This window comes from Anopheles merus, unplaced genomic scaffold, assembly GCF_017562075.2.
Source record: "Anopheles merus strain MAF unplaced genomic scaffold, AmerM5.1 LNR4000301, whole genome shotgun sequence".
Classification (NCBI taxonomy): Eukaryota; Metazoa; Arthropoda; class Insecta; order Diptera; family Culicidae; genus Anopheles; species Anopheles merus.
This window is the reverse complement of record NW_024427881.1, coordinates 35,863-55,015: the sequence shown is the minus strand read 5'-3', so window position 1 is coordinate 55,015 and position 19,153 is coordinate 35,863. Positions and strand designations below refer to the sequence as shown.

Below are 19,153 nucleotides of genomic sequence, written 5' to 3'. Positions count from 1 at the left end.
AAATTGGTCTGCATTTTCTTTTCGTACGAACAAGAAGTTCCAACAGGATTTACGGAAAGAAGGTTAAAAGGAGATAAGGGTTATTTTATATAAATTCTAAATTATGTTTTTAAATTTCATTACAGAAACAACTTGAAACAAACCACGCCCACGAACCACGATGGCCGCTTCCTCGTCCAGCAGCAGCAGCACAGAATGTCGGTGATGGACCGCGGACCTCTGTCTGCGCTGGTGGAGATGTCGTCCGAGAAGGTTACCGTGCGGCAGAAGGCGTTCAACAAGATGAGCACCATCCTGAACAACCGGGAGGACGATTTTCTCGACTACAGGCATCGGATGCGTTCGAGACGCAGTGGGTGCGCGGTGCTGGATGCGGCTTACCACGGTATACAGAAGCAGAGCTACGCCCAATACGGCCCAGGTGCAGAGCAAGAACCACGACTACGTCGTGGTGCTGCACAAGCTCGTTGAGCTGGCGATGGATCGGGATGCGCCGCAGCTACCGCACAGCCAGCTGATCGGGTGCTTTGTGCGCGCGATCAATGATCAAGCGATGCGGGACAGTTTTTTGTGTGTTGCTTTCTGCACGTGCTGAAACAAGTTCGTGCTGTGCTCCAAGTGGTGCCTAACGCCGGTGAGCTACGAGCACTGGAAAGGTAAGCAGAGGGGTGGAAAGGTTGATTATTTATTTAGTATTAAACGGGGATTTTTTTGCAGAAATCTTGACTGCTTTCGTGATGCTGGATACAGCGCACGTACCAAAGCACCTGGCGGCCAACTGTCTCTCGCTGGCTGTGGTGAATTTTTAGCCAACTGCTCGATGCAAACACTGCTGGCGGACTATTTGAGTCGGCTGATTGTTCACCTGCGCCAGGCGGTAAACGAGAAGAAAAGTAACGTTTTATGCGATATAATAAACATCGCTTTGTACATAACAGAAGCGGTAAGTAGCGTTTAACACCATCCGGCGTGAGTTTTTTCCGTTTCAAAGCTAAATCTAATCACACTTTGATTGCGCCACGGGCAGATAGCGGTGGATGTAAGACGAAGATAATTGCATTTTGGAGTCGCTCGTTCCATGCACGGTGAAAATTTACAAGGAAGCAAACTTGCGCAAGGAACAGAAAGCGCCACTGTTCCGGCTGATGCATCTATCGCTGATAATGTTGTACCCGGGAGGAAAATCTCATACCCTTGCGAAACCACTGACCCGAGACGGTGTGCAGCAGGTCGAGGACGATGAAGCGCGAAGGAAAACGTTGCGCGAATATCATTACATACTGACGAGTGAAATGAAGGCACGGGATCAGAGTTCGTTCTTTGGCTCGAATGAGGCCCCTTTTGCTGATGGTTTCATTGACTTTGCCGCCCGGTTGTGTTATACGGTAAGACTATTTGATTTTTTTTCTGCATTTTAAAGGTAAAATACTACTTCTTAATCATCCCTTTTTCAAAGGTGTACTGGAACGAGGATAATTGGAAGGAATCTAGCGGCGAAGAAAACGGCCGCAAAACGAAACAAACAGTTTAACAACTGCAAAGCATCATGGAGATGGTCGGTACTGCTCCAAATCATCTTAATTGCGTTGGTACGATCACGCTTACTCTTTCATCTAGAAAAGATCATAATAAACATTTTCTCCAGGTTGTACATCCTTTCTGCGGTTCTATACAGATATGAGGCAGCACTTACTAGCGACGACTATGCGCAACTGTTGCAACTGTTGTGCAATGTGCAACCGAGCCTACAATCGCCGCACGAGCATGATGCTTTCTACCAGTGCTGTTCCGTGCTGCTCGCGTTCGAACAAAAGTCCACCCATCGATTGTTGAACACAGCGGCGGCCAGCGGTGAATCGATTGGCGAGCTTTGGGCCAAAATGATAGCCGCTGCGTTCCGTGCCTGCACCAACACCGCCGCAAGAACGTGCGCTAAATCTAATCTCCTGCTGCAGCTATTGATTCGCCATCGGAAGTATCCGAACGTCGGCTTCCTTAACGGCACCGTGCTGGAAGCTTTTTACACCTATGCCGTGGAGAAGACGAACCTTAACGTCGGCACGGTGCTGTCCATCCTGGAGACGGTGGGCAACGCCGAGTGTCTCGGCAGTGTCGACGGTGTGTGCTGACCAAGCTGCTCAACTATCTCTATCCGCAGACGCGCGAAACACAGTCGAAAGCGATACTGCACGCAAAGGAGCGGCTGAGCGCAAAGACGCTGGCACGCATTTCGATCCTTTGCGTGGTGACTACACGTTGCGCAATGGATGAGACAGAGCGGCACACACACGCCGGAGTGCACGATACCTTTTACCGGGAGCGAGACGGGCAGTTGCAAACGCTCGAGCAAAGACTTCGCTACCATAGTTTAGAGGAATTGCTAGCGTTGGAGCAGCACAAAAAGGAAGGCATTGATGCGGAATCACTGCAAGGCAGCGCACGAATCTCGTACAACATAAACGAACCACTGTTTTTGCGCCTGTGTGAGGTTGTAAGCTTCGACAAGCATATCCTGCCCGATGGGAATGATTTTTTAGCCGATGGATTGGCATGCATCTGCGACGATTTGGAGCTGTACTTGGAGATGCTCAACATTTTGCTGCTGCACGCCGCGTACGATGAGCACCAGTGCACCAGGAGCCCGCTGTACAAAAAGGTTCTGCTCAAGTTCGACCTACTAAACGGTGGATTTGAACGGCTGTTGAAAAACGATGCAGCCGCCACGCTGAATCTGATCAAAACCAGAAACCTCGCCGAACGATTGTTGGCCATCTTTCGTGGCCCTTACCATCCGTCGGTAAGGAAGCTGCTGCAGCAAACCGAACACACGTTCATTATGCGATGGGCAATCGGGCAGATCAGTCTGAAGCAGGGGGAGGATTCGCAGTGCGTGACCGTGTTGCAGCCGGATAAACTGGCCACGGAAGAGCAACTGCAGCGATGTTTCCTCCACGTCGTAGCGGAATATCTGCAGTACGAAGGGCCAAGCCTGAACGAGGCTCACGAGCTGCTGGATCGGTTGGAACTGAATGTGTTCTGCAGTTTGGATTTGTTCTATCTGTTTGATCTGTGTCGAATACTGCTGGCGCAACCTTCCCATGAAGTGGTGGCCGTATGGGTAATGAGAAACCTAGTAGATGTGTGCAAAAACCACTACACCAATCCTGACATTACGGAGCAGATTATCGATCTGTACGGTGGTAAGTTAATTGTAGCTGTGATCAACTGAACTCTCTTCTCAAATTGCGTTTAATTCGTTTCAGCTTTAACCACCTTCGTGAGCCCGTACGAAGACATGATCCGCAACGTAACGATCGTGCTGTACTCGTTCGTAAAAACAGTGCGCCAAACACACGTACTCTACCGAGCTGCAGGTGAAGATACTGGCGCAGGTGAAGTATCTTGCTTCGCGCTTACCCGCAGCACATCCGTACGCCAACGCACCAGAGCATCTACAACGGATTGGTGCCGTTGCTGAGCAGCCCAAGCTATCGGATCAAGCTGGAAGCGGTCAGGAATATTCTGCACTTCATGCAGCTCGAATGGTCTCATTCCGACCTTTCGTCGGTTCCGTGCAGCTTTTACGAGTTTCAACTGCAACTGTACGATCAAATTCAGTTCGAGGAGCTAGTAGCGGCCGACGGTGGCATGGACGTGAACGATGAGAGAATGAACGTGATTAGCGGCTGCCTTCAGTTGCTGTTGGGCATCTTTCGCATTTGCTTCATGCTGCGCCGGCGCGCGTTGTGCGACTTTGTGCTGCTCGTTCAGTTGGGAAACGTAAACGATGGTAAGAGTTGTTTCAGCAATAGCTAACAATTAATGTTTTATTATTTTATAATCATATTTTTGTCCTTCTTCTAGACAAAATGGCAAACACCATACGGCTTATGCGCACCTCCAGCGATATCGACTTCTGCAAGCTGCTTCAAGCTAACCTGGACACCGTACTCGAGCTGTGGCTAACCAAAGGGAATCGGTTGCTGCATTTCCCGTTCCGTCTAGCGGGAAAGATCGCCACGATCGAAGAGTTTATCCAACTGTTCAAGAAAAACATTTCCTTCGTCATACTCTGCATGCAGCCGGAACGGTTCGAACAGTTCTGCAAATCGATTGGCGTACAGCAGGCGGAAATGGTGAAGGTATGTTTTCGTTTGCATGAATTTAAAATGATAAATGACCAATTTTCCATTTCATTTCCAGAGTATACTGCCGAAATGTGTTTCTTCCTTCTGCCCAAGTACGCCAAATGTGAAGGGATGGCGCCCAAGTATGATGCAATGGCTAGTCGGATGCACAAAGCACTTGCCCCTATAATAAGCACGGTAGATCTTAAAGATTACGTGTCGGAAATTATCAAACATCTCACCCACCGATTGAACGATCACGTCGAGCTGGGCAAGCTGTTGGAGCAGGACCTGCCAAGCTGCTTCGTTGCCGATCTGTCGCTTAGCAAAGCCACTTACTCGACGGCGCTCGAGCACCTGAAACAGTCGGTATGGGGATCGCAATCGTTCAAGTACACGCTGCTGAGCAATTTGTGTCTAAAAAACAGCTCACCAATCGAACGCACCCTAACGGATGTCAAACGCTGGCTTTGGGCAGCTGAAGAACCAGAACAGAAAATGGTTCACCTCTTCCAGTACGCGGTGTTTCTCGATCATCTGAAAGAGTACATCGGACAACAGAAGGAACGCGCGTTCAAACCCTATCTCGTGCGAGATGTGGTGTATTTCCTGTGCAACTCGTTGTCCTCCTTTCCGCCCTACGACTTGCCACGCTCAACAGCTTCGGGCGGTTCCTGGAGCACGTGGTGGCATCTAGCGATGCGTGCGAGCTGCTCTCGGAACATTTGCACTTCATAGTGTCATCATTGCTGGAGGTGGAAAATGTCGATCCGGCATCGGAGATTTCTCAAAAGTCGCTAACCCTGCTACGGTTTCTGATCTTACAACACTCTGCCGCGTTTGCGGGTGCGATCGGTAAGCTGAATTATCTACCAAAGGACGAACGATTCGATCAGCTCCGGCTTGCCATATCGCGCCAAAAAACGACCGGACATGAAAATGTGCTGCCAAGGGAAGAAATCGCGGCGCTGATTGAGTTGCCCAATTTACGATACGAAGATTTGGCTGCGCTGAAGATTGTGGTAAGTTTTTGCTGTATTTTGAGTGACTTGGAAGTTATATAATTATTAATTTTTTTATTGTAGCTCACCACAAAAAAGAAAGATCTAAAATTGTTGTGCGATGAGCTGAGCGAGCAAAGCGCATCGTCGGGTGCTAGTGGGGAAAGCGTTCTTCATCGGTTAGTTTACACTTTGCTGGAAGTTGTGCGCAGCTCGCCGTTCGACAAGCGATCGATGGAAGCGCTCCGATGTTTGGGTGAAATAGGACCAATCGATCTGGGAACAATGCTGTTAAAATCCGACGCAGAAACGATTGCCTACGATACGGTACTGTTTTAAAGCCCTCTGCAGTAGCAATATCATTTAATTTTAAATTTCTATCTCCCTTTAGATCAACAACTCCAAAGAGGCAATCGAACGTGTGCTGCCGTGCTGCTGAGCGAATTGAACGAGCTGCTAACGAACAGAAACGTTCCGGTTGCAAACTACGCCTCACAGGTTTGCTACAAAATGCTGTACGGAAAAACATTCCATGCTTTGGCGGGTGAGATTCTAAACAAAATTGCATATAGAAATTCATTTTAAATCCTAAATTCGATGATATTTGTATCTCTAACAGCCAAACTACCAACACTGCACCCATTTTTGGGAACTTCTGCGGAAGATATCAAACTCTTCACCCGTACCACCGGACGCAGTTTGTCGTTGCGGCCAATGCTCGCCATCGAACGGATCGAGTATAGCGCTTTCGTGCAGCAGCTGTCAGCCGCGTTGCTGTCATTTTTGGGAAATACGATGCTTAAAAAGCTGGCCGAACAGGAAACGGCATTCGCCGAGAAGCTTGTCCCTTTGCTGGTACAGATAACGATAAAGCAATTCGAAGAGTCAATCATCGATAGCATGGGCAGCTTTGTAAGTGCTCTTGTTGCACAGTAGTAGATGCCACGGATGATAAGGTAATATTTGAATATATCTTCCTTTTTTGCAGATTAATGAGTTTTTCAACAAGTTCGCTGCCATTCAAAATGAGGTTCACAATATTTTCAATGACCCGAAAGCTATTCAACTGATGCTTACCATTGTGGAATGTGTTCGGATACATAATCAATGGTAAGTGTAATTTACAGATTTTTGTTAATACTTTTCCTAAAAAATAATATTTGTAATAGCTTTCCACAGTACAAAATTGCCGTTAACTATCTACGAATCGCACAAGCGTCTCAATTCTGTCAGGCACACTTTAAAGCCATCCTTTACGGTGACCTCTGGTACCGGGAGGAAGAGGAGCAAGGAAAACATGATGCCAAACGACATCCGGAACTGCTAAACATAATGAAATCGTGCCATTTGGCGATCGGTGTAAACGATGCAGTAAAATCATTCCTTAACCCAATCCAGGAACGGATGGAATATTATCGTTTAGAGCAGAATTACGCCAGATGCTTGGTAATGCAAGATGCAAGCTCATCGTGGTCGCAAGATAGCGCCCTGGACAGTGCGGGCCAACATAATGCCATCTTGCAAACACTGAAAGATTCCTCACTGTACGGTTTGGCTAGATCGTTACATGTCGCACCGCAACAGATTGATTACGAGTGTGCCTGGCGGCTGTCCGACTGGAATGTACTAGTCGACGCGGACGGCGGTGTTGGTCCCAATGTCCCGAAGAGAGCACCGGCTGCCGGTTCGAGCGCGCTGCTCCTACAGTCGCGATCCTTCGAGCGAGCGCATTACAAAGCGCTCAAGTGTTTGCAGCTGCGCGATGAACTCGCGGTGGAAAGTGCGATCGTGGCAGCGCAGCGTGCAGTTAGCGAGCTTTTCAAGCTTACCAGCATCGAATCCACCAAACACATCTACCACGGGCTGTGCCGGTTGCGGATGCTGCAGCAGATCGAAGACTTCGGTGAGGTACACTTCTCCAGACAGATCGACTGCGAGCAGGACCTGCTGAACCGGTGGAGGGAACAGGACGAGCTGCCGCACAGCGAGTTCACGCTGCTGGAAACGATCCTTTCCCAGCGGCTGTCCATCTTCAGCACGGCCGGGATTCGTGCGAAACGTAAATGGGTACCGCCGGCAGTGTACAGCACGCTGCTGCTGCTGATCCACGAATCGCGCCTGCGAGGCTTCGTGGACTGTGCGATACGGAATGTGGTGCTGATCGGGAAGCAGGAGCTGCCGGCCAACGTGCAGTCGGTGGTGATGCTGGAAAATGCACAGCTCAATTGGAGTGCCGGCCAGCCGGTGCTGGCGAAAGAGCTCGCATGGGAAGTAATGAACAGCACCAAGTACACTGATCCGATGGTGAAAGGAGTGGCGTGTCGCCTTTACGGTGAGTTCCTTGCCGAAGGACACTCGCAGGAGATCAAGTCGCTATGCTCGGACTACTTTCAACAAGCGGAAAAGTGTGTCCAGTTTGTGCTGTCGAGACAGACGGCGGCGGCAGCGGCCGGTGGCGAACAGAAACCTCGCCCGGGAACGTTCCCGCCAGCCATCGTTGCTTCGAAGTGGATCGTAATTTCACCGTGCAGCACACCGTCGCGAAGTACGCGGATCATGAGTTTGTGCGGGTAGGTTGAGGAGCATTTCAATGTTAAATGGGGTAAACTAAATGAAAATTTACTCCTCCCTTTCTTGCAGCTCACCAAATTCATCCGCTCTCAGGAGTGGGAGGCACGGAAAACGAATCTCGCCCGCATGGAGGTCGAGCTGATCCGCCTGAAGGAGGAAACGCAACGTGCCACCGATCAGAGGCGCAAGGATCTTGGCCGTTCGCTTCACTTTATGCAGAAAAACTTGCAGCGCGACAAGAAAGCGGCCGAAGAGGTGGAACAGAATCGTTGGGACTACTTGAATCTGGCACTGTGCTATTATCTGATGTACGCGAAACAGAGCACGATCGTGAGCGACATGGTGATATTTAGGATCATGTCGCTGTGGTTGAACAATCAGGAAAATACGAGCGCAAAGGAGTTGATCGAAGAGTCGCTGCTTACCATTCCTTCGTACAAGTTTATTGCCGTTTTACCGCAGCTTACACCGCGCGTCGGCCTGGACAGTGGGTCGGTGCGCTGGTGCAGAAAGCTTTGATAAGATGCGCCCTGGACCATCCCCATCACACGCTTCCGTTTGTGTTTGCGCAGCTGCATGCGTATAAGGATCAGCCGGACCATGAGTAAGTGTTGGTTAATTGTAGTGGAATAACACATTATGTTGAATTTAAATGCTTTTTCAAACATTTCAAGAACTCCCACCAACGATAACCGTTTAATGGGTGTGCGGGAGGTGTACAAAAAGCTGCGCAAAGAACCAACGCTCGAGCAAATGTTGCACCAAACAGAGAGAATGAATCTCGCCCTGATCGAGCTGGCCAACAAAACGCTCTCCAGCAGTCCTTCCTTCCGGGAGTACACCATGACGAAACGTGATCCGCTCGGGCAGCTGGAAAGCTTGGATCTCATTCACTGTCCAACGGTGGAGTTGCCCGTCCTAAAAACCGGCAACTATCGCACACACATCGTAGGCATCAGGCGGTGGGATGCGAAGGTGATCGGTGTCGGTGGAATTAATGCGCCGAAAAAGCTTGCCTGCCTTTGCCTGAACGGTACGAAACGGACGCAGCTGCTCAAGGGAAGGATGATATGCGCCAGGATGCGGTAATGCAGCAGGTGTTCGGTATAATGAACATACTGCTGCGCCACGATAAGGAAACGGCGCACCGGAAGCTGTCCGTGCGCACGTACAAGGTGGTACCGCTGTCGCGGCAAAGCGGCATACTGGAATGGTGCAACAACACGATGCCGATCGGTGCGTGGCTACTTTCGGGCATGCCAAATATCGGCCGCAGGACCTGGAACCGACAGCGGCGCGGAAAAAGTTTTCCAATGTATGCACAAGCTGTTGAGAGCGTTTTTTTGTTTGAATATTAACGATGTTGAAAAATGCTCCTCTTTTCCTCAGAACGCGGTGGCCGGCATGACGTTGCCGAAGAAGCTGAAAAACTATGAAGAAATCTGCGACAAAATTCGGCCCGTCTTTCGGCACTACTTTCTCGAGCAGTACCTGAAGCCGGGCGTGTGGTTCGAGCGGCAGCAGAACTACATCAAAAGTGTGGCCGCCAGCTCGATGATCGGGTACGTGCTGGGCATCGGCGATCGGCACGTGCAGAACATCCTGATCGACAAGCTAACAGGGGAGGTGATCCATATTGATTTTGGCATAGCGTTCGAGATGGGGAAAATCTGCCCACCCCGGAGACCGTCCCGTTCCGCTTGACGCGTGACATTGTGGATGGCATGGGGATAAGCGGTGTTGAGGGTGTTTTCCGCAAGTAAGCACATGTTCATTGGTAAAGTGTGCAGCTATTAAACCAAACAATCTTTCCCCATTGCTTTCCAGATCGTGCGAGAAAACGCTGGAAGTGTTGCGCAACAATCAGACGGTGATCCTCGCCATCCTGGAGGTGCTGCTGTACGATCCGCTCTACTCGTGGAACGTGCTGTCGAACAAGAAAGCAAACCGTCGGCAACAGCAAGCCTTCCTTTCGCCTTCGGGTGACGCTGATGAGGCCGATGGAGCGGTCGGTGGTCTACCGATGGATGGGGCGAATATCAATGTGACGGCCGAGCGTACATTGATGCAGGTGGAAGAGAAGCTGCTTGGCCAGGAGGACAACAAGTACATCTCCGTCGATGGACAGGTGCAAATGCTAATCTTCAACGCGATGAACAAGCGCAACCTCTGTCAAGTGTTTGCGGGATGGCAACCGTACCTGTGAGCAAGTGAGTGTGTGGGACTTTACGGTGATAGTGTTATCTTTTATTTATTTCTTTTCGTTTTCTACATACATGTATCACATGCATATGACACGATGAGTTGCAAAATGTTGTTAGAAAATTTTGAGAAAAAAAACTATTTGAATCATTCTCAATATTAAATGCACAATTGAGGGAGGTAGTATGGTTTTGTACGAGGTAGCTTTGAGCTGTAACACCTGTATCATCCTTTTGAGCCGTCGTATTGGGCGGAAGATGGATCGTTTCTGTTCGTTTATCCGCCAGTGACTTCGATCGAGGTACCGTTTACGTAGCTGCTCTTTTCCGATGCAAAAAGGCTGCTACCTCCGCAATTTCTGCAAACAAATATTCTAAATTTACTCTAATCTAATTCCAATTGACCAAGGAACACTTATCATACCTTCCGGATTTCCGAAGCGCCGCAACGCACATTGCATGATGATCATATCTTTCACCTTCTGCGGCACCGTCCCCGTCATCGGCGTGTGGATGAACCCGGGCACGATCGCATTCACCCGGATGTTGTACCGGCCGAACTCGCGTGCCACCACCTTGGTCATCGCTTCCACCCCGGCCTTGCTCGGGGAATAGTTCGACTGTCCGATGTTGCCGGTGCGGGCAACGATCGACGACACGTTCACCATCGAACCGGCCAGCTCGTGCTCGATCATGGCCCGGCCGAAACGTTGCAGCACCAACCACGTACCCTTCAGGTTCACGTTGATCACCGCATCAAAGTCGGACTCGGGCATCTTCAGCAGGAAGTTATCGCGGGTAATACCGGCCGAATTAACGACCACCGTCGGTGGTCGCTTGTACCGGCCAATCACTTCATTCAGCACGGCATCAACACTGTCGCCGGAAGAAACATCCATCTCGTAGGCCGCATTGTCGCCCGCCGTGAGCGATGCGATCGTTTCCTGGGCCGCCTGTACGTTACGATCGACCGCTACAACGATCGCACCATCGCGTGCCAACAGTTTGGTTGTCGCACGGCCAATTCCAGAACCGGCACCTGGTTTACGTAATAGTTGGTCCGGTTTTTTGGTGTTTAAGCATTAACTTGTGTTACTAACCAACTGCTAACTAAGGGGATGCTTCACGAACCACCATACTTACCGGTCACAAGGGCTAGCTTTCCTGCCAAAGGAGTGGCCATACTTGCGCAGCAGATGAAGGGCAAGGTTAAAGTAAGATTAATACAAATTAAAAACTGAGCGTAGATGACAACCGGAGGGGAATATGCTATCGCTTCCGCGGCAGCATATCAAAACAAACGAAGCGCACACACACACACACAGTCATGCTATAAACATCTGATGATGGTAGACGGTGTGAAGGAATTATAGCAACATAAGAAAGGGAAAGTTTGTTGATTTTTGTTATTAAATCATTTATGCTTTTACATTATAAGAGTGATGATTTTTTCAATAAATTTTTTTTAATTATTTCTTTTTTTTATAAATTATGTTCGATTTGAAATGTAATATCCTAGCAAAAACAGAGGTACAGGGTGGTCCATTCTGATTTTTGTTTTGTCTAAGCGACAGTCGTTTTATTATTTTATTATTTCAAGCATTACTTTCTTTACACAAGCTCTTCGTTATTTCTTCATTTAAAAATATATCAATAGCTTTTGATTAACCTTAAGGACATAACACTTTTTCACTTTTTATTAGATTGTATTTTCAATATTTAATACAATTTTTACAATTTCTGATATCATGAATAGCAATTGCTTATGCTGTTTTTTAAATTTAATTCGAATGGTGTAAATAATAAAATAACCCTTTTTTAAATAACTCAAACTTGGGAAGAAATAGTACAACTATTTTCAATTATTTCATATAATCCGTTTGTTTCTTGAAAATATTATTTGATTGCTCTCTGTTTTAAATACAAAGTGGTAAAAGAAGTCACTGGTTCAACGTAAAATCTTCAAATTAATAATGTATAACATCTTCTTGTTTTTCTTCTTCTGCTTCTTCAATTTGGCGCAAAGTTCTACGTGGACATGTCGCCCTATAGAGCCTTTCGGGACTTGTTTAGTATCAGTGATGGACTGTGAATCTATAATTTGGGTAAAATGAAAATACTTGTGAACCATTAATGGAGCATTTTCTTTAACTGCATTGGTTGTGAAATATAGAGCTGCGTATAAAGAGCTAGGTGAAGTTGGGATTTGAATTCATGATGGAGATGGATTGTTCATTCGTACGACCTGACACGATTTTATTCCCATTCATGTTTCATTATGCAATATGCTTGTATAAGCCACTATAACTGTGTAAGTCGTTAGGCGAAGAAAATGCAAATTATCTCCTTGAGAATCTCTCTCTCTCTCTCTCTCTCTCTCTCTCTCTCTCTCTCTCTCTCTCTTGTTGGCCTGCTCACGATAGAGCACGTCGATGTGACATGGCCCGGTCAACAATAATTCTCCAGGATGCTCGGTCCCTGGCTGCAACCTCCCATCCATGCAGAGTCCATGCAGATCTCCGTCAGTCCGTAAGCCTAATCACTTTTAAAGCTGTTTTTTCGTATACTATGCTATGCTATTGCCTCATAGCATGATAGTAAGTCCTATCGTATGGGATGCTTTCAGGCTTCATGCACCAAGCTTGAGCCCATGCCGGGCATGTTGTAGTTCCGTTGACTTAACGGTACAGTCATGAGCTCGTCCGCTACGTTCTCTTTGCTCATCCTTAGTTGCGTTTCCAGATCCATCTGCCGGTGCAGCAGCTGTTGATAGGCTCCCACGCTCCACGCTACCGTGCCGATCACTAGCAAAGCAATCAGAGCACCCGCTCCCAGACCACCGATCAGCAACCAACGCATCGATTCTGTAATAGATCATGCGTCAAAATGAGTAAACTATCCCATTACCTGCTCAACATCTCCGCCTCCTCACCTTCAACCACAATGTACCACGTTTTGGTGGCCCTGCCCAAACGGCTTCTACCGACGCACCGGTAGGTGGCTCGAGTTTCGTCCTCATCGAGCGCCACGCGCACGAAATGTCCCTGCGCATGCCGCAGGTGCGCATCGTTCTTAAACCACACAATGTCGGGCGAAGGCGTACCGTCGATGTCACACTCGAGCCGTACCGCATCGCCGTGCGCGATCGTTACGTTCACCGAATCGTTCACACTCACAACGTGCGGTTTCGAGGGATACTGGATCGATAGATTGAGCGTGCTGCGGACCCGGGTCCCATTCTTGTGGTGACCTTCACAAACTACCTCGTTCTGTGAGTCGTTTGTGATGTGCGCCAGGTACGTTATCGTCCACGCGTAACCGAGCTGTTCTCCGGCAAGATGAAAGCTACTTCCACCGTGATGGATAGTGAGCTGGTTGGTGAAGTTGTAAACGTCCGCCTGGCACGTTATGTTCACGGTGTCATCGTACAGCACCACATCGGTGGGCGATTCGATACGGAACTGCATTGGCTCGTGGAAATTGCGCACAAACAGTAACGTTTCGATCGAGGAAGATCCTTCACCGTTCGATGCCCGGCAGGACACGATGCCGGGCTTTTGTACCGGCCAGGAAGGGATGATCACCTCAAAGATGGTGGTGTGGTTGAAGGGTGAGAGCTGATGAGCGAGGGAAACATTAAAGAGTATTTTTAGAATTCAAATATCCGTTTAATTCAAACCACTTACTCGTTCCAAGTGTTGCGGTACGGTTATGCTTTTCTCGCAGGCATCCCTTTGAATGTCGCTTAAGCGGTCCATTGCCGTCGGAAGGCATGGTGTGTAAGTGAAGGTAACGTTCGGCGTCGGATAAGCATGTCCTTGACAGCTTAAGTTGATGTGGCTTAAATTTCTTAACACAGAATAAGTGTCCATCCGTACGATAGGTTTACCTACAAAACGAATAGTATGAAGCGATGAAACGATCACATTGAAGACCTTCCTTTTTACCTCTTATTAAAATGTGCAGATGCATCACTTCCAGCCGCTTGTTGGTCGTTATCTTAACGTGAAACTGTGCACTCGCCTCCATCGTTGCATTGCGCACACTGTACGCTACGACACCGTTCATGCGCTGCTCGTTACATTCTTCCGCATGGTGGCGAAAGTGATCACAGAACCGTACGGCGCCCGCCTCCCGTTCGAGGCTAATCTCTCCCTCGAGCAGCGGTGCGTGAAAGATGGCCAGCTCGAACGTTCCATCGCTTTGGACATCCAGCACAGCACCACCACCTCCCAAGCTGTCGGTCGGTCGCAGCTCCGAAGGATCGTCCGTGGCGGACACCACGAACAGGCTCATGGTAGCGCAAAGTGTGTCAGTGGCACAGCAACGATAGCTACCGACGTGTGTCCTATCCACCGCACGTATCGTTAGCATTGCTCCGTGCGTGTCGAACCGGATCGCGCTGAAAGGATGTGAACCGAGTGGCTTGGAATTGGAAAGTGAAATAGTTTAAGATAGAGGGAGCAATTAAGCGGAGCGGATTTTTGTTACCTCCTTTGGATATTGTGCTGCTGCAGATCCGTTGGATGAAAAGTACCAAAGAAAAGGCTTCTGCCCGGTGGAAGCCATACAGCGCAGCTGTATCTTGCTGTACTGGACCGCAATTCTTGGACCACTGATGTGAATGAGGGATGCTTTTACTTAGGGAAATAGAGTATAAAATTGTAAAATATAATATAACGTCTTAAAACTTATGACTAACAATGACTTACCAATGCTGAGCGCAACGCTGAGATTCACTAATATTAAAACTGTTTTGCACAATTGTTGTACCATCTTGTTGGTGGAGTGCAGCTTTTTTGTGCTATATTAGTGCGAATTAATCCAAACCATCGTACGGGCACGACATTCCGTGGGTGACTGCTTCTGCTGTGCGATTAAGATAGAACGTGTTAAAATGCAATTCTGCCAATGATTCATAATACGTTGGTAGAACCTTCGTTCCCGCTCACTCACTCCCCGCTTGTGCGTCCGTTTAAACACACAAACAAATAACGCAAATTCACGCATTCCCAGATTGGGCGTGTGCTTGAGTGATTTCACAAGGGATTTTTAAAAATGTCGCAGTACTGTGTTATCTTTAATTCGCTAATTAAACAATGTTATCTTCGTGCTATTTTTGTCCAAATATCATATGCTATGTATCTAATCCATAGATTGATTTAATCCATAGCTGTTCAAATCGATGAATTCTGCTTTCAAATACAGATGACGCAAATTAGATGAGGGAATATCTCCTACAAAATGTACAGAAAAGAAACTAGTTACTTTTGGATGAGTAATTCGTTCCGCTAACAGTACAAGGGAGGGAGCGTTAACCTTAGAAACACTCAGAGGTAGATCTACTAATCGATATATAAATCGGTGAATTACTGGCTCCATGGTTAATTGTGAGCTAGCGTGAAAGCGAATAGAATCATTCTCTCCCTCAATCCTTCAACTGTAGACACAATTGTTTAACAAACTTTATTTAACGTAAAGTGTATTTTGTGAGCTTCAATCAAAAATCCAAACTTGTCGTTCATTTTTGTACGATTTCTAAATAGAACGCTTGGCTATACTCTCCTAAGGACAGGTTGTTCTTAAGATACTCTATTACCGACCGATCGAGAAGAACCTGCGTGAGCTGAATCAAGCGCTACTTTTGGTGTAATTTTGTGTGGAGGGTGGTTTTTAGCCACTAAATACATTATTTGATATGATACTGACTGAAAAATTACAATTTTAAACCTTTTCGAATTGTGCTTGAAATTCGATCTAAACGGGTAATTATTTTGCATTTCAAGTTTCGTACTCATCCAGACCCATTCGAACTCATTCAGACTGATCCGGACTGATCTGGACTTATCTGGACCGATCTGGACTGATCCGGAGTCGAATCCGGTTATGATCCGGAGTCGGATTCACATTTTGCGCACTGGAGTCGGAGTTGATTCACCACTCCATCACGGATTATCCATCACTAGATTAGATCAACGGATTAATCTGTAGTTGTATCGATTTTCGAAAAGTGTACCGATTCACAGACTTGTTTGCAAAAAAAAACAACGAAATAACCGGTTCACGTACACGTTCACAGCAATGAACGACTCGGTATCACTCACGTTCACTTAAAAATAAACCGAAATGCCCACCTCTAGTCCAAACCCGCCAGAACAGCGAACGCCTATTGCTCTTATGTAACTGTCAGCGCCATAACTATGTCTTATCATTCGAGAACTGGGTGTTAGATTAACGATACGAACTTACAATCATATTATCATCCCATGTTATCGCTTCATGTCGATTTTTTATTTGTAAGCATACATTTTATTTGAATGCTTTAAAAACCTCTAAAATCCTATCAATCATTCTTATAATCATTCTAAAACGCTAGATCTATTCTTACACTAATCCTAATAAGTCCATAATCAAATGATGGGCTTATTCGGCAGAATCATCAATCCATCATTTTCTGGGATATACGAATGATCATACATAGTTTAACATCTAACAGGGTTTGTTATTGATCGGTCATGAGCTTCCCGATGTCATAGAGTGGAAAGAGTGGATATTAGAGATTCCAACTATCAGAATGGACAAACACGGCAAAGATAATGCATTAGGAAGGTGACTGCTTCACTATGAGCTCCTCCCGAACTATTTGGCTCTTTTTGCCCTGATAGATAAGAAGTGGGCCGCAGGGCACTGTATCAAATTTGAAGTTATGCTATCAAATCTATAAATAAATTGGGAAAACCGTAATGTATAGACGGATCTATCGTCAATTCCTCCAGCGATCAGTCAAGTAGGTGTCATGCTGAGTGCTTCAACATGTTTATGTAATTTCAGGTTTTATACACGTACGATGGCATTGTCCTATGTGGCAAAGTCCCCAATTTCAATCAAAAATATAAAGATCGCATAGGTTAATAATGATAGCCAAACGAAGGAAAAAGATCCACTCTTGGTGATCATCATCATCTTCCTTGGTTGGTTAATGATCGAGCGAATTAGTAAGGTACTAATTAGTTGAAATAGAACTTGGCCAACACCGGAAAACTCCGGCTCAATGCGTGCTTCATGTTACAATTCTGTTGGCATCAACAACATAATTAGATAAATTGTTATTCGAACACATGTAATTATTAGATTTACATCATTCCCCAACGAAGAATCTGCAGTACAATCTTCTCACTGACTGCTGATCTTTTGATGTAATATGATAGCATTTATTCTTGTCTCTATTTCTGGTCCTGGAGAAACAGATTGAATCATTTAAGATCATGAGATTTATTCGAGCCGATTGCTCACTTTGTCACATTACCCCACCCATACATTGTGTCTGACTCACCGTTGCTTAAGGCGTTGACACCTTGATCATGGCTAAGCTGCTGCGCCCTTGAACTGGGACGCGATGTCCATGAACCTTGCATTGGTGATCTTCAGCTGGGATGTAATCGTTGAGAATTGTGGCGGAAGTTGAAGCAGTTAAACATAGTTCTATTTCCCATGAGATGAGTATAGATGGTGGAGATCGTTAAGCATGGGATCTTGATTTAGATTTTGATGAAAATAATTAAAGCTTGCGTATGGTAGGCTCAGCATAAACATGGATTAAATTGAAACATGCATACACGAAGCTGGTGGTGTATTTGAATAGAAAAATGCTTAAAATCCGACGGCGACGGTATATCATAAAACTCAGTTCCCTCGCCCAATTTGAAAACGGTCAAAAGATAATCAAAACGATCATTTTTGCATGAACAACACTGATCGCAGCGGTTTAGTTTCATATATATGTACACACACACACACTCGTCAATCATTTTTTAGAATAATTGGTCAGTAGTTTCATGGTCTAACATTGATGCGGTACAATTCTGCCAAGGTTATTGTAGCCTTACATATCAATAGTGAGCTGTAATGATCACCTATCTGTCCGATCTTCATGCATTACGCTCTTAGTCTAATAGCGAACAATTATAATGGGGATTCACGCAAACCAAACTGTACTAAGCACCATAAAACACGGACCGCACCGTCCATTCGATTAGTTAAATTTGGAGCTTTTGCCGTTGCACAAACCAATGGAACAACCCGCCGTCCTCCGTTTAGTTTCGGGTCCATCACGACGTTGGACACTGATCGGTGTGCTTCTATTGTTTACCGCCGTTGTACACATTTCATCCGCAATAGAAGTGGGTGGTGATGTTGGCAAGCAAACTGGGAAGGTTGCCGTCGCCAAGCACACCACGTCCGATCATGTGCGGGAGGTCCTGGGGCGTGTCTTTGGACGGGACGATCACTCCGGCAGCCACAGCTCGAGCTCGAGCGACGAACGGAGCAGCGATCGGAGTGGTGGCCGCTGGGGCCGAAACCGAGACAACTGCCGGTACGTGAGCCGGTCGGGGAAGTTTTGCAAGTGTGACTGCTACGATCGTAACGATCGCTCACGTTCCGGGCTTTTCGGTTGAGAATGAGTGACCACCAGCGGGATGCTTTTCCGCCCTTTCGGAGTGCAGGCTGAGGGTCGATTGTCGAGCATTTTGGGGGAGACCAGTGGGAATTTGTGGGAGTGTTTGTTTAATAAGCGTGGTGAATTCCTATTGTGGTAAATAAATCATGGCGATTTTTGGTGCAATTGTTAATATTTTAAAGATTTTCGTTTTTTTTTTTTTTTGTAAATTCAGCATTAACATAATCAAAATGACATCATGAAAATCATACTCCAATAATGTAGATTTCTTACAATGTCTGATATATTCAAGTTCGAAATACTTCACTGGCTTCGTCCCTTTTTTAGCGGGACTATTTCGCCTTTTTATTGCTTATTTTCTCCAAATCATAATTAATGTTTCGATAAGCTACTGTAACTGAGCATATTTGGAGATTTGTTAAATAATCTATTAAAATTTGTGTCTTTCGTAAAGTTGATTCAAATTGAGATAGTCAAGGGCGTTAAATAGTTTTCTTCATATTTGGTATGTTTGGAGGATGGAATTAATAGAAAGTTTCTCAACTAATTCCTTATTTCTTATTTGATGGATAATTGTTTGTTATTTTGAGTACAATTATATGTTCGTAACACTCATTCGTGTTCCTCTCGATGAAGTAAACTTTTAACCTCTGCTTTTGATCTCCTGTGCGTTAGTGACGAATATTCATTTAATATGATACGTCAGAGATCGGAAATGATGACATTTACTGGGCCCTATGCTATGATAGCTGTTAGCTTGGATTTCCCATTCAATCTTGTATTTGGCCCGGCCTT

General features: G+C 46.5%; 5 protein-coding genes and 1 pseudogene across 5 annotated transcripts; 4 read left to right on the top strand and 2 right to left on the bottom strand.

Annotated features, from left to right (window-relative positions):
* The first annotated feature begins 1,075 nt into the window (after positions 1 to 1,075).
* Positions 1,076 to 1,531, top strand: LOC121602106. The gene is made up of 2 exons (XM_041930871.1): positions 1,076 to 1,385; positions 1,457 to 1,531. Exons 1-2 carry the CDS (start codon positions 1,146 to 1,148, stop codon positions 1,529 to 1,531), a joined length of 315 nt encoding a protein of 104 aa, XP_041786805.1. The 5' UTR covers positions 1,076 to 1,145.
* Positions 1,532 to 1,880: 349 nt separating this feature from the next.
* On the top strand, positions 1,881 to 3,478 carry LOC121602105. Its single transcript, XM_041930870.1, has 3 exons — positions 1,881 to 2,063; positions 2,111 to 3,200; positions 3,264 to 3,478. The coding sequence occupies exons 1-3, from the start codon at positions 1,881 to 1,883 to the stop codon at positions 3,476 to 3,478; spliced, it is 1,488 nt and encodes a 495-aa protein (XP_041786804.1).
* A 2,077-nt stretch (positions 3,479 to 5,555) lies between these two features.
* Positions 5,556 to 8,788, top strand: LOC121602104 (serine/threonine-protein kinase ATM-like). The gene is made up of 7 exons (XM_041930869.1): positions 5,556 to 5,672; positions 5,748 to 6,040; positions 6,117 to 6,238; positions 6,298 to 7,642; positions 7,769 to 8,041; positions 8,188 to 8,303; positions 8,374 to 8,788. The coding sequence occupies exons 1-7, from the start codon at positions 5,639 to 5,641 to the stop codon at positions 8,786 to 8,788; spliced, it is 2,598 nt and encodes an 865-aa protein (XP_041786803.1). The 5' UTR covers positions 5,556 to 5,638.
* A 162-nt stretch (positions 8,789 to 8,950) lies between these two features.
* Positions 8,951 to 9,933, top strand: LOC121602111 (serine-protein kinase ATM-like). Its single transcript, XM_041930873.1, has 3 exons — positions 8,951 to 9,014; positions 9,089 to 9,458; positions 9,527 to 9,933. Exons 2-3 carry the CDS (start codon positions 9,424 to 9,426, stop codon positions 9,903 to 9,905), a joined length of 414 nt encoding a protein of 137 aa, XP_041786807.1. The 5' UTR covers positions 8,951 to 9,014; positions 9,089 to 9,423; the 3' UTR covers positions 9,906 to 9,933.
* A 118-nt stretch (positions 9,934 to 10,051) lies between these two features.
* LOC121602110 lies at positions 10,052 to 11,212 on the bottom strand (annotated as a pseudogene).
* A 1,098-nt stretch (positions 11,213 to 12,310) lies between these two features.
* LOC121602115 (hemicentin-1-like) lies at positions 12,311 to 17,342 on the bottom strand. The gene is made up of 7 exons (XM_041930881.1): positions 17,234 to 17,342; positions 14,613 to 14,769; positions 14,392 to 14,540; positions 13,848 to 14,325; positions 13,587 to 13,789; positions 12,833 to 13,517; positions 12,311 to 12,764 (listed from the first exon to the last, which is right to left on the bottom strand). The coding sequence occupies exons 2-7, from the start codon at positions 14,674 to 14,676 to the stop codon at positions 12,523 to 12,525; spliced, it is 1,821 nt and encodes a 606-aa protein (XP_041786815.1). The 5' UTR covers positions 14,677 to 14,769; positions 17,234 to 17,342; the 3' UTR covers positions 12,311 to 12,522.
* Positions 17,343 to 19,153: the final 1,811 nt, after the last annotated feature.